The sequence below is a fragment of the Lissotriton helveticus genome, chromosome 9 (assembly GCF_964261635.1).
Source record: "Lissotriton helveticus chromosome 9, aLisHel1.1, whole genome shotgun sequence".
In the NCBI taxonomy this organism is placed as follows: Eukaryota; Metazoa; Chordata; class Amphibia; order Caudata; family Salamandridae; genus Lissotriton; species Lissotriton helveticus.
The window spans coordinates 918,535,861-918,549,082 of record NC_136070.1 but is presented as its reverse complement, the minus strand read 5'-3'; the positions used below and the strand labels follow the sequence as shown (position 1 = coordinate 918,549,082).

The 13,222-nt window shown below is 45.4% G+C and overlaps 1 protein-coding gene across 3 annotated transcripts in view; it reads right to left on the bottom strand.

The window, feature by feature from the left end:
• Window positions 1-13,222, bottom strand: part of LOC144781995 (RAS guanyl-releasing protein 4-like) — a 426,385-nt gene that overhangs the window by 236,269 nt on the left and 176,894 nt on the right. For all 3 annotated transcript variants that reach the window (XM_078661092.1, XM_078661093.1, XM_078661094.1), the window contains one exon: window positions 2,431-2,493. In XM_078661092.1, the coding sequence (XP_078517218.1) occupies window positions 2,431-2,493 (63 nt within the window). The remainder of the gene's footprint in view (window positions 1-2,430; window positions 2,494-13,222) is intronic.

Sequence of the window (13,222 nt, the reverse complement as noted above, 5' to 3'; positions counted from 1 at the left end):
GAAGGTGACAAGTCAATTATTGATCTTCGACAGCGATGAGGACCCTGACGATGTCCTGTGGAGTTTACGATCTGATGCAATGACTGCAATGATGACTGATGCCCCAGCTTCAACTTCAGTTGTGTTGGGAGTCCTACTCACATCGATTACGTGTACAGTTTTAGACAGCAACAGGGCTGACAGGTTTGCTGGTGTCAATTAGAGTTCTATCTTTGACATCGAAGGCTTCTTAGGCAAGGCATATCTCACCTTAGATGAGTGCTCTCTAGGACACTGAAGAGTAGTAGACCTCGAGCAGACTGGGGTCGATGCTCTCAACATTGGTGCAATTACCTGAGATGTCAATCTAGAACACGGTTGAAAGTGATGCAGTAAGTGTCTTTACATTCCAGATGAGCTCCTTTTTCTGGATCTAACCCTGCGGGAGTCTTTTTCAGGAGCTGGCTGATTATCGGAGGATGCATTAGATGAAGACTTCTCCTGTCTCCTTTTCTTCTTCCTTCCTCCACTCTCATATCTTGCATCATCCCACTAACCTTTATGCTCTCTCGGTCGGTCAAAAATGTCACAGTCTTAGACCAAATGTGAGGCGAGCAAGCATAATACAGAGACCTTGTGAGGATTAGAGTCGAAAGGGACACATCTCAAAAAAGAGAACTTATATCTGAGGAAATATCCAATCAGAAAACAGCAACAAAAATGACGCTGTGAAACCTCACATGAGATCTGGATCCTACGTATGGAGCTGTAAATCAGAACTGGCACTATGAGGCAACTACTAGTGCAATACATAATCGGTAGTTGAAGCTCCTGGAATCGTAAAAAGACAGGATGGTTTTTTCACAACTTCAATGTAAGCCCACTGAGGTGCCTATTTTGTCATTCTCATTATTCACTCTCAACATTTGGAGAACATCAGATGTTGCAATGCAGCTCATTTGGAAAACATAATTCTACATCCAGGATATAATTTAACCTCTGATAGGGTATTAGAAGGTGATGCTCATCATAAGAACGGATGGGCACTGACACCCTATGACAATACAAATGTGAACAGTGGTTCAGGGTTCACTTATGCAGCACGGTATTATTGTAAACTTTATGACCATCAATTAAGATCATATGATATCTTTAAAGGTACATATCTAGCTTTTCATCATTTTTATATCGCCAGTGTTTGTATTGTTTTTATTTATTCCAAAATATATGGGAAGGCTGCACTGTTGTCAATCAGCACTGAAATATTAAGGCTAAGGGATTCATTTGGTGTTTTGCTGGTGGAATTAATTTACATCAACCAGTGTTATTGGTTTCCCCATCAAAGATGCTGCGTCTGTTGTCTGAGGAGCCACGTCGTGGAGTTAAGACTAAATCTGCAACAGAATTCAGCCAACAATAGTATAGGATGACAGAATTTCTGCAATCTGACATAAACACTAAACCTGTAGACCCAACTACGGGTACTTTTATCATTTTTCAAGAATCTTGTCTCTGGACCATGACATGGGTGTTTTTCAGCACATTCAGAACACAAATGTAACACCTTTGTAAAAGGGAGCCCCCAGTTCCAGAATAGCATGTTTAGGTTTTTGCTCCACCTAAGACTTTTGGGATGTGTTACTGCGATAAACAACCTTTACAACGAAACTTTTACAATGCACTATCATTACAACGCGGTCATTACAACGCAAACCATTACAACGTATTGCGCTGGGGGGCGCTCTAGGATAGGGAATACGTTTAATTTACTATCCAACACCTTCCCTAGTGTCCACGGGGACTAGAGTTGGAATAGTAAATTAAACTATTCGCTATCCAACACCCAAAAGCACTATGCGTTGTAATGGATTGCGATGTAAAAACCGCGTTGTAAAGGCAGGCGTTGTAATAGCCTGCGTTGTAACGTCATACATCCGTTACTGCAGATGGGGTCGTTGAACATTCACCATGTTTGCGAAATTAGCTCCAGACCTTGGTGGGTCCAATAGCAGGGAGGAAGGTGTCTCTGCCAGTGGGACATACACCATATGTGAAGTTTATAATAGACGACAATCACCAGAAGTCACCACCTGCTTAAAGCCTATGTTCCATTCCAAACAGTTCTCTCATGTAGAACATAACTGGAGTTGAGACCGAGGACATGGAGATGCAACTTCAGGCCTCATGCACAACTAGGATACCAAAATAAAGTTGTAGCATTCCTCCTAACTCATAACAGAAGGGAGCCTTCTGACTCAGAGTAACGGAGATACCACATGTGAGTAATGTTGCCTTTCCCGCGGAGAGCTAGCTTCAAGAATCTGAAAGAGGAATGAATTTATCAGAGAAATTCCAGCAAACAGACCAGAACAGAGATGGAAAAATAGAGTGGGAAGAAAGAAGATCTAAGGTCTGCTTCTGAGGAATAAGGTGTCAGAGTAAATATCTCACCCCATAAAGTGGCAGATCTGTCGACGTCTCTGGCACTCGTTCACACTGGAAGCTTCTTGGTAGGTAAGAGAAAGTTAAGGTCTTGAACCAATATCTTGTAGCCCAAATGTGACACAGTAGAATTATTTAATTGCCCCTTGAACCTTTCCATCATTTAGAGAAAGACCTCTCCTGTTTCCCATTTATAGCAGTTATACAAGACATCTCAACTAAGCAAAATATACTCAATGACACAAAAATATTCTCCTGCTGAAAAACCCAACTGAGCGCTGGTGAGTGTGGCAATTCTATGTAATACATTAAGTAACACTTTGAGAGACCCAGAAGAGGTAGTAAAGTTACAGTTCAATCTAAACTAGTAAAATGTAGTTGGAGGGTGAGAGTAGCCCATGGCCTTGATATGTACCACTTTCTTGAACTCTGGTGGGCAAAGAGCTTGTCCATGGCTCAACTATTTTTGTTATATCTCACTCGCTCTAAAATCTATCTTACGCTTGAATGGACATTAAAAGTAAGAAGAGGTGGTACAAAAAACTGCAGAGAATTTGGCTGTCCAACTTTACTTCACATTCCGCCGAGAGACAGCAACCTGGACAACATCTCTAACCAGGTGAAGGCAAGGGAAGTCTAAATGTGATGACAGGAAGGAAGGAAGCGTTGCACCAAGCTGCTAACAGTTTAGTTGTGAAAGGGTTGTGAGCCTTCAGAGGACAAATTATACACTGTAGTCTTTGATTAAGTAGACTCAACAGCCTGGGTGACTGGATGAAATATAAGTTGGCAAAGCATGCAGATTCAGTTTACTAGTTTTCAGGTCTGAGTAGGAGGTGCGAGACAACGGTGCAACTTTAGAAAAATGTCTAAATTGGAAAAGAGTGGTGGTCTATAAAAGGAAAACATAACGTATGAAAGAAGTTAGGTGTCTAGAGAACAGATGATTGAAGGTTTTAGTGGGTGCTTGTTGTTAATGGATGGAGAGTCGCTGAAGGGAATGTGGCTGCTACTGGAGTTAGGGCATATGTAAGGGGTTGTTGCCTGAAACTCCGTGGGGTGGTGGGCGTACATCACCCGACCCCCCCAGATAGGTTTAATGGTTATCTATTGCTCTAGTTGTGGGCTGGTTTTTCCGCTTCCTCTGTATCCATGTTGATGTGTGTACCTGTTTCTTGCTGTGTCCGTTTAGTTGTTGTGGGGTTCATCTGTGGAACCTCAGGGCTATGTTGATTTGAACACAGGACTTTGTTGCCTCCTTCGCTACACTTCTATATCGATAAGAGGTTCCATACAGCCAGACACTGGATTTGATTGCAGATAAGCAGCACTGGCAATGTGATATAACTTCAGGACCTCTACTGAGAGGCAAGTGCACGTTCTGGCTACAGAATGAGTAACGCAAGTAAAACATGAGTCCTTTCTCGTAGCTCCATCATGTAACAGCTATGCAGTGTTACTTTCTACATTCTGTTTGTCTCAGTTGGCTATCCTTTTCCTGGACTGACTGCTGGTATGGTACCAGTCTCTAATCACTCTATGCCAACTCAGAACAAGGATTCCATTTAATTTGTGCAAGCAAACAATAGCAAAATGCCAACCTGGATAAACAGCCCTGCTCATTTAGCAGACTGAAGGACCCCTTTCAAAAGGCTGAACAAGACCTCAGAGTCTTTTTGCTCTGTCAAGCACCCTTCATTAGTTTGAGCCAACAACAACTGGACGTCATAGAATTTTCCGCTGCTGGCTAGGCCCAGGACAGCTCATGATGACCCTAAATAAATAAGGATATCTCACACAAAGCGGGCAGAATTGAAATCCAGGTGGCCAACAAGACTGGTGACCTTTAAAGACGAGTTGGGCAGGCAGATTCAGTGACATCTCACAGTGCTATAATGAGACAGATAGGGTTGCTACCGGGCCAGTTTCATAGGGTGTGGCTGGTATTTTATTGCCCCTGCTAGCAAGGTATGTTGTTCCCTTATCAGTCCTTACTTTACACATTAATTGTAAGAAGAAAACACTTTAAAATGTGTTTTACGCCTGTCTTAATGACTCCTGGCTGATAATTACAGTTAACAAAGACAAAAAGGCTATGTTAAAAATAAAAACAGATGATTTCACTTAAAGTTCTACTTAAGAATCATTTCTTAGAGGAATCTTCAAACGTGAACAGATGGTAGGTATTGTTCCCTGGCAAAGTTGTCAACACTTTAACCCCTTGTATGTGTCGGACGGCCGGGCCGCCCGACGCCGTGGTGCTCATGTGCGTCGGACAGCTGGGGACCGTCCGATCTGCTCACGCGTAGAATTTTGCCGCACCACAGCAAAATTACGGCCGCGCCCAAGGGGTTAATGTGGCCTAGAACATCTCGGAGGTGCAGACCTATTTTGAATTTTTTGATTTCTACAGATTTCAACAGCTTCAGGCAAGAGTGTTTGAACTTGAACGCGGTCACTTACAATGGCAACTGGACTGCTTACTTCCAATGCCTTATCTCACTACGGACCTGATTGCTAAGATGATCACGGGGATAGGAAGTGTGGGGAATGCGGGGGATATGTTCCCCTACAATAAGGGTGATAAATAAATCTCCCTCGCCCCTCGAGTGTTATGGCCATTTCCTCTGTTTCACTCCTCATATCACAGAGAGGAGAGAAAACAATTGTTTTACTATTGGTTTATAGTTTCCCCTGCTGTGCTGTCGTGTCTCAGTGAAGCAGCACAGCTGGATATAAAAGAGAGGCAAATCAGCATCTTAAAAGACCAGGACCTAAAGTGGGCTGGTTACGCCTGCTCTCAGAGCTGGTAGTAATAATGAACATACATTGAAGCTGGTCCTTCTCAGGCCCTCTAATCATGGCCTTAATCTCAATGGCAAAAACGCTGGTCGATTTTTGAGGTGATTTGGTTTTGGTTTATATTTCAAGTTTTCCTTACTATTGCATTCCCTAAGCTAGATCCAGAATATTATGTTTTTGTTTTTTTCCATTTAGCATTTAAAATTTATATAATGCATATTTTCAACGGAGTCACCTACATGTATTTATAAAGAGGCATGACTGACCGCTCTGGAGTTTAGACTGAAGGCAGCTCGAGTTTCTCACGATGCCTGTCAGTGGGTCAAAAAGGTCCTCAAAATACATGGGCATCCAATCCTTAGCAACTCCGCAGAATGAACAGAGAAATGGTTTAGGAAAGTAGTATCTGCTTCTATGGTTACCCCCGCTTTTTGCTTGATGTGATGATGTTTTTGACTAGTTTGACTGGGATCCTCCTAATCAGGACCCCAGTCTATATGCTTTCTCCCTAAATTGTTGTGTTGAGTACTTAGGTACATTCCAGATTGGATACTGGGGTACCCTTATCAGTCCCTAGTATATGGTACTAAGATACCCAGGGCATAGGTACTCAGAGATCTCCCATGGGCCGAAGCATGCATTATGCCACCCATGAGAGACCATGGAAAATGGAACTACAGGCCTGCCATTACAACCTGTGTAAGTTGGTGCTAGCACCACTTACAAAAGATATAGGTTTCCTATATCTAGGCTCATTGTCCTTAAAACCTATAAGTCACCCCTACTACAGGCCTTTGCAATCCTGATGGCAGCTTGCTTGGTTCTAAGTGAGACGGTGCCCCTGCATGTGCAGGACACGCCTGCAGCCTATGTAAATTGATACTTGTATATTGATACTTGTATAGCGCACTGCTCACCCGCAAGGGTCTCAAGGCGCTTGTACGAATACCGCTGTGGAACCCATCCTGGCTTTCCCTGTGAGGTGTCCACTCCTGGGCACCCCCAAGGTGGAGGCCAGGCATCCTTAGCATTGTGGGGGCCGTTGTGGAGATTAAGCAAGCTATTGCCCAGAGTTGCAGAGTGTGACTCCATGATTGGAATAGTCACCGAAGCGACAATTATCAGGTCCGTGGAATTTTTGAGCCCAAGACCCGCCGAGGCGGGGAATTGAACCCTGGTCCCGGGCTAGACCTCTGCATCAGGGTCTGCCGCTCTAACCATTGAGCCACACTTCTCCTATGGAGTACATTCTACTGGGTTGTCAGTGAAGCAGCCATATATTATATACAGGGGAACCACCTAATTACGCAATGACCATCTCGAAAACGGCTGCAACTAATCCAATCACGTTTGGTGTCAAGCACGTTGGAATCATACACCCACACTGTAAACGGTATGGGAGGTATAATTCCAAGCACTGGAAGAGCCCTCTGTTAGGCTTTCAGTGTTCCCGGTGCTAATCTTTTAGACCCAGACAGCACAAAATGGTTGATGCCGACTGAAGACACATTTCTACTCTCCTGTTGTTGAGCCAAGCTCAAGCAAAGGAAGGTAGAACAATAGGCAACCTGTCACAGGGAGGTGTGACCACCTCCCAGACAGGACTTAGTATATTGGGACCGGGTGGGTGCGCTTGCTAGCACCAGAAAGTCTGTTTGTGGGGCACACTTGGCGTCCCCATGCATAGTACAGTTCAAACCAGTTCTGGGAGCCATTAGCTCCTGCTCTGGCATGAACCTGGACAAAAGTCATGGGATTAACTTCCCCCCTCTCCAGATCCTCCCCTGAGAGGGTCCCCTGAATCTTCCCAACCCTTTCCCTAGGGTACTTAAGGGCTTTCCTGGGTGTAGGTCCCTAGATTAGTCGTGGGATAAGATTCAGATCAGACAACACTTCTACTTCTAGCATCTGGGCACTCTGGACTTCATTTGGGCCTGACTTCGTCTCCCTTCCAGTCTTCTGCATCGTCTGCGCCTGTGCATTATACAGGAAACTTCAAAGGCCTGCAAAGCATCAAAGACACTTGAAGGAATCTCCCTTGGAGTGGAGGAGTCACTCCCCTGCATTTGCAGCAACCACAACTAAGCCGACCGGTCTGCTGATCCTAAGATCCTCTACTCCAAAGGCTCTGCAACAGAGGTGGCGGTTTTCCACAGCTCCCGAGGCCTGCCCTGCCCTCTCACCATGTTAGAGGCCAGTATCCCTCGTGGGGGTTGCAATAACCAAATCCCTGCGCACAGCGTCAACTTACAGTTGCAAAGGCTTGTAGACTTCTTTCCAAGGAGATCTTCGGGCTCCAAGTAGCCCCAACCCTGAGCACCTCCAGTGACCAGAATTTTCAGCCACAACGCATTGTGGCGCATCATGGCTTGCATCTTTTGGGGAGCCTCTTGAGGTCCTCTTGAGACTCCAGTGCCTCCGGCTTGTGGGTCCACTTGAGGGTCACACATGTTTTTTTTGGACTCCCCTGATTACTCAGGACCTGCCCTGACTCCCCTTCATTTTTTGAGTCCCCTGGACCTTGCTGGTCCTGACGTTGCTCCTTGTTCACATCCTTTGCTGGTTGCATTTGCCAAGGCTTGTTGGTGCTCCCGCCGGACACCTACCCCTCAGCACTCGACATCCTTCGTGGAACAGCTCGTGCACGGCTCCTGGTCCTCCTCAGCATCGCCTGATCCTCACAGTTGCTGAGTCAAGGTCATCGTCATCCATCCTGCAACAACCAACATCGAAGGGCATTTGTCTTCCAAGTCTCCTGGTCACTCCTGAATGACATAGACTCTGTCCCCTCTGCTTGCAGGTACCTCTCATCAGGAATCCATCCTCAGATTCCAATGGACATTTCTTACTTCCTCCACAGCGGCACTTTCCTGAAGTCCTCCATTGGGTTTGATGGCACTTCACACGTATACACTTAGCTTCCCTGGTGTAGGTAACATGGCCACTAGGGTATCCACGGGTGGGGTGGCTCTCCAACCTTCTGTCTTCCACGGGGTTTCTTCAGGGGCCACTGGGCAGGGTCCTTCATTTTTAAAAATCCGACCGTGACTTGCACATAGAGTTGTACGGATCACACAGTAGTGTTTCCACAATGCACACGCTCTCTGTGGGATCCCTATCTACTCAACCTGGGTTATTCCTTGGGGTCCCAGCACTTCTACGTCCTCTCGACCCTGTCTATATCCGAGTCATGGTTCTTATACCACTTTCTTAGTATATGGTTTGGTCCCCCAGGGGTCCACTGTGTATTTCCTGCTATTTACAGTGTTTCTTTGCTAAAGTATTGTGTGCATTATGTTTATCTCCATGTTGGAGACACTGGAACGTACTATTAAGTATTCTATAATAAATACATATTTTTAAAAATACTTGGTGTGGTTCTTTTCATGTAATCTATACTATAAGATTGCATTCTGGTAAAACAAGCTGCTTTAAACTTCTGGACTAAGCCTGAAGGCTGCTCTTCACAGCTTCCACTTGGAGAGCTTTCTGATGTTGTCTAATACCTCTTAAATCACCATAAGGGTAGTCTGGATTGGTGCAAGTTGCCCACTTATATTAGTGGACATCATATACAAGGTCAGCTTCTCACAAATGGTCACATATTTCAGTTTTAAATTTTGATACTGTACAAATGTGTGTGAAGGATGGTCACAATTGTCAGAGTATTGACAATGCAAAAGAAAATGCAGAGCTTACATCTCAGTACGTGCCTTGTGTGTTATGGGGTGGTGAAGTGAAAGCGATGCAAGGAAGTGCATTCAATAGTTGGAAAACAGGGCTTAGAAGAGGAAAGCTGAGGTGCATTATATGCAGATGGAGGGTGTACATGTATAACATAAAGTGACTCTAACAGGAGTGACTAGGACACACTGTACACAACTATGTTTAATTCACATTCTCACAGAACTGAAACATTTTCAATATTTATCACATAAAGAAGAAGCATTGTTGTCATTCAGTTATCTTACAGAGCTAAAAACCACTGACAAAAGCTATAGTCCTGGCTGGTTGTAGGTGTATGTCAGTTGTTGCATTATATCTCGATGTGATGACAGAAAGCACAGAGAGGAACCTAAATACTGGCTTGGTGGAACACTATAGGAATCACAGAAATTTAGGGGTAGATTTGTCAATATTTCCTGCAGCCTAAATACAGCAGTCCACCTTGTTGCGCTGCACTGTGCTGAGCTTCGGAAAGGGAGTGACCAGGAATGTGCCATACTTACATACTTAACATTATTTGGTGTATCCCTGTCCTCTCTTTGAGCAGGCCAACTTTTGCCTGCCTAGCGCCAACACAGGCACTCGTGTCATATTGTAGGCATGGTTGTTTTTGTGCAGGATAGATGAATGACGGGCGAAGCCTGGCACTTTTTTTTTTTACTTGGGTGGAATCAGTAAACGGATAAAGAAATCAGCAATACAATGGCGCCAGAATAATTAATCGCTGCTATAGCGCTTGACAAACAATTTCACTTTCTAAATACTGCATTATTCATCAAAGTGTGTGATTCTGTATAGAAAAAAAGGGATGTACTTATTAGACATAGTCTGTAATTCAGTTTAAATGTCACTTATATGCATATTTCTACCCAGAGATCCTATGGATGTTGATCTTTTAAATACAGCAAGCATTCAAAAAGTAAGTTATTTCTCAGTTAAGTCAATCTCCCAATGTGCATTCAATTCGATATTTAAGGATAAGCCTCCATGAGTCACGAGCAGCGGCTAGAGATGCACCAGTGGCACTATATCTCTAACGTAGATCAACAACTCACATGTATCAAAGGCTGTTCAAATGCTGTCAGCTAGCAGGTATAAGCAACACTGCACTATGACAGGAGCTGCCTATTTTAAATGCAAAAAAGATGGACTTTTTCAGGTGAGTAATGTATGATGCATTTAGTTATCAGTCACTGATCTTTCTATAAATAACGCATTTTCAAAACTGCCGAGAGGCAAAGCTAGCCTGCTGTGAGGACACTGTTGAAAGGGCCTGGGCCCATTTGCTCAGCAATTTCCTGATGTCAAATACTCAATGGTCCCTTTTTAAAACATGAAAGTGTAAAGGGGGGGCAACAGTTCCACAAATCTAACCTAAGGTACCATGTAACCAGCGTGGCTACACAATAACTCAAGTCGACAACCAAATGAAGGTTAGTCAATTTTACAAAGTTACAAAATAGGTGGACATACATAAATCTCAGCATTAGGGTATAAAATACAGAGGAAACAGTAGGAATCCAAATCTTTGAGAGAAATTCACTCTTTAGATCAAGAAAAAGGCAACACGTTCCATAATTACTACATAAGTAATCAGGAAGCAAAAATTGAGATTTCCCTGCATCAGTAGTTCATTGGAGAAAAGCATTTAGTTCTATCTAATCCTATTCCTACTCTAAAGTGACATCTTTATTCTAGAATTTAGATGAAAAGTGTTGGACTTGGCCCTGCTTGCAGGGTCATCCCGAAACTTTTTGTCTTTTCCCTAGCCCTTTCGCTGTGATGGAATTGGTGGGTTCAGGATGTTGGACACTTTGGCGCTGGTTAGCAGTGCAAAGTGTGTGTGCTTTCTGCCTTACATAGGTATATTAGGAACCCACCCCCCCTTTCAGGGACATCTCCCCCATGGTAGGAAATGTATATGCCATGTGTGGTGTGAGAGGAACCTAATAAATGCTGTAACATGGTGTACACACCTTTATTTTCACCATTGCAGAAATGTCTCTTTTAAAATGGACGCCATTTCTGTCTGCTTGTGCCACCTGCCTGAGGTGGGTTGGTGGTCTAGTGTTTGAAGTGTCAAGGCGCTCTACACTTCCCCCAGTGACAGTGAGGCTGGAACTGCCAGGGACCTTCTAGAGGCTTCCAGCCCTTTCTGGTGGGTGGGAGGAGGGGTGTATATGTATAGCAGTAGAGATGCCATGTGCTCAGACTGAAGGTGGACTGGAATGAGAGGAGACACTCTGCCAGGAGGTACCGCCGCATGGGCCTGTGTGCTGGCCCCTGAACCCATCTGTACCCCTCTGCTGTCCATAGGGCCAGTGAGAGCCTTTGCTGGAGTGACGACTGCTGTGTCAGGAGGAGTGCCACTTTATGGGAGATGACTGCTTCTAGGTGCTTCTGTCCTGTACTGATGAGTGCGCATGGTCTGCTGATCTTGCCCAGCCTGGCCTATCTGCTCTGCTGCCCTAGCACCTCGAGAGTGCTATACTTTGACTGCCTGCACTCCAAAGAGGTGAGGAGCATGGGCCTACTCCCACGGGTGGGCCCCGGGAACTGTGAGTCACCTAGCGCCTGGTGAGCGCCATATTTGAAGTGACTGTGCTGCTCTGCCTGCACTCTAGCGCCTGGTGGGCATTGTTTTCCTGATTACCAGAAGAGGTACACTAACTTCTGTCCCTGAAGCTTCTAGTGGGACCTAGTGCCTCGCAAGCGCTACATTCAAGGTGCCAGGGGAAGAGGAGCTGACGCCTGCAGCACTGTGCTGTCAAAGCGCTATATTTCAATTCCCCTGCGTGTGTGCTGCATTGGGGTGCTGCCAGAGTGCCATATTCGCATTGACTGTGCTCTGCTTGCTGCCAAGGCCCTACAACTGTGCCCAGGAGAAGAGGAGCTGACGTCTGCAGTGCTGGGATTCTAAAGCGCTATGAGGGAATCCCGGCATGTGGGATTCCCCCCCTGCCTGCTTGGTTGACAGTGGGCAGCTGCCTTTCATCCCTTTACCACGTGGGTCCCAGAACTAGTTTAATCTGCCCAGCTGCGCGGCACAAAAGTGAGCAGCTGCCACGTCTTTGGGGGCATTCCTGCACTTCCAGAGTCCCGGGAGAGGGACTACCATGTACCACGTATTGGGGGCAGTAATTGATCCACAGAGTCCTGGAGGGGGGACTCCAACGAACCAGTGGTCTTTTGGGGGCATATTTTGAGTACAGCGAGGCCCAGAGCGGAGCCCCCTAGAAGTGACAGTACTGATTTTGACAGCTGCACCCCGCAGGACCGTGGGGAGCTGCAGCGTTGGGGGCATTGGTAATCTGAGAGCCCCAGGAGGGGGGCTCCCTCGGCGCTGTGACGCCAGAGACTAACCTGCAGTGTGGGTAATGATGTTTGGGGTTACAATAGATGCACACCTACGCTAATGTTCTGCCCTAATGTTCGCATGTTTATGCCTATTGAGATGCCTCATTCAACTTTTGCCTAACGGTATTACCATCATGTTTGAGGGTTATGCCCACTGTGAAGGTTGGTTATGCGAATGAGATGCCTAATGGGATGTTTAAGATTACGTCTGCTCTCATATGTTACTGCTTTTATGCTTATGATGATGCCAATGCCAATGTGCAGGTTTAATGTGAGGTCACCATGGTTTATGTAAATATGTGTATGCCTCCATGATCATGTGTCATGTGCCTAATGTTTTCCTTCCAGGCTTGCGCATAATGTGTTTAGATGCTGACCTGACGTGTTATTCTAGGCTCATGGTTAATGCCTCATACCAATATGCTTTAGGCCTCTGGATATCGATTCATGCTAATGAGGTTAATGCCTAATGTTCCTGCTCTATGCTGTATGTTTAGGCCTACTTGATTTATGCCTCCTGCCCACGCTGTATGCAAAGGTGATCTATGCTATGTGTCTGGCCTTGCCAGTGGCTGCTGGCTGTGATACATTTATTGACGGACTGTACATTTATTCGTGGACTCAGGGTGATTCTGGCAGCGGCTCGATTGGCGCTGCCCTGTATATAGTTTCTCTGTGAATTATTCCCTGGTGCCGGCTGGCACAGTTTATCTGCACCTGTGATTCCATTCTGATGTGTTTATTTTACAATACACATACTGTTTTTCACCTAACCTGGTGTGGAGTCTCTTTTTGTAGTGAGCCTTGTGCGTCGCCTGTATGTGCTGTGCGGATGCTTTACACATTTCCTCCAGAGTTTGGCCCGCCCGCTCTGTACCACGCTACCCGTTTCTAACAAAAAGGATAAGAAACCGTG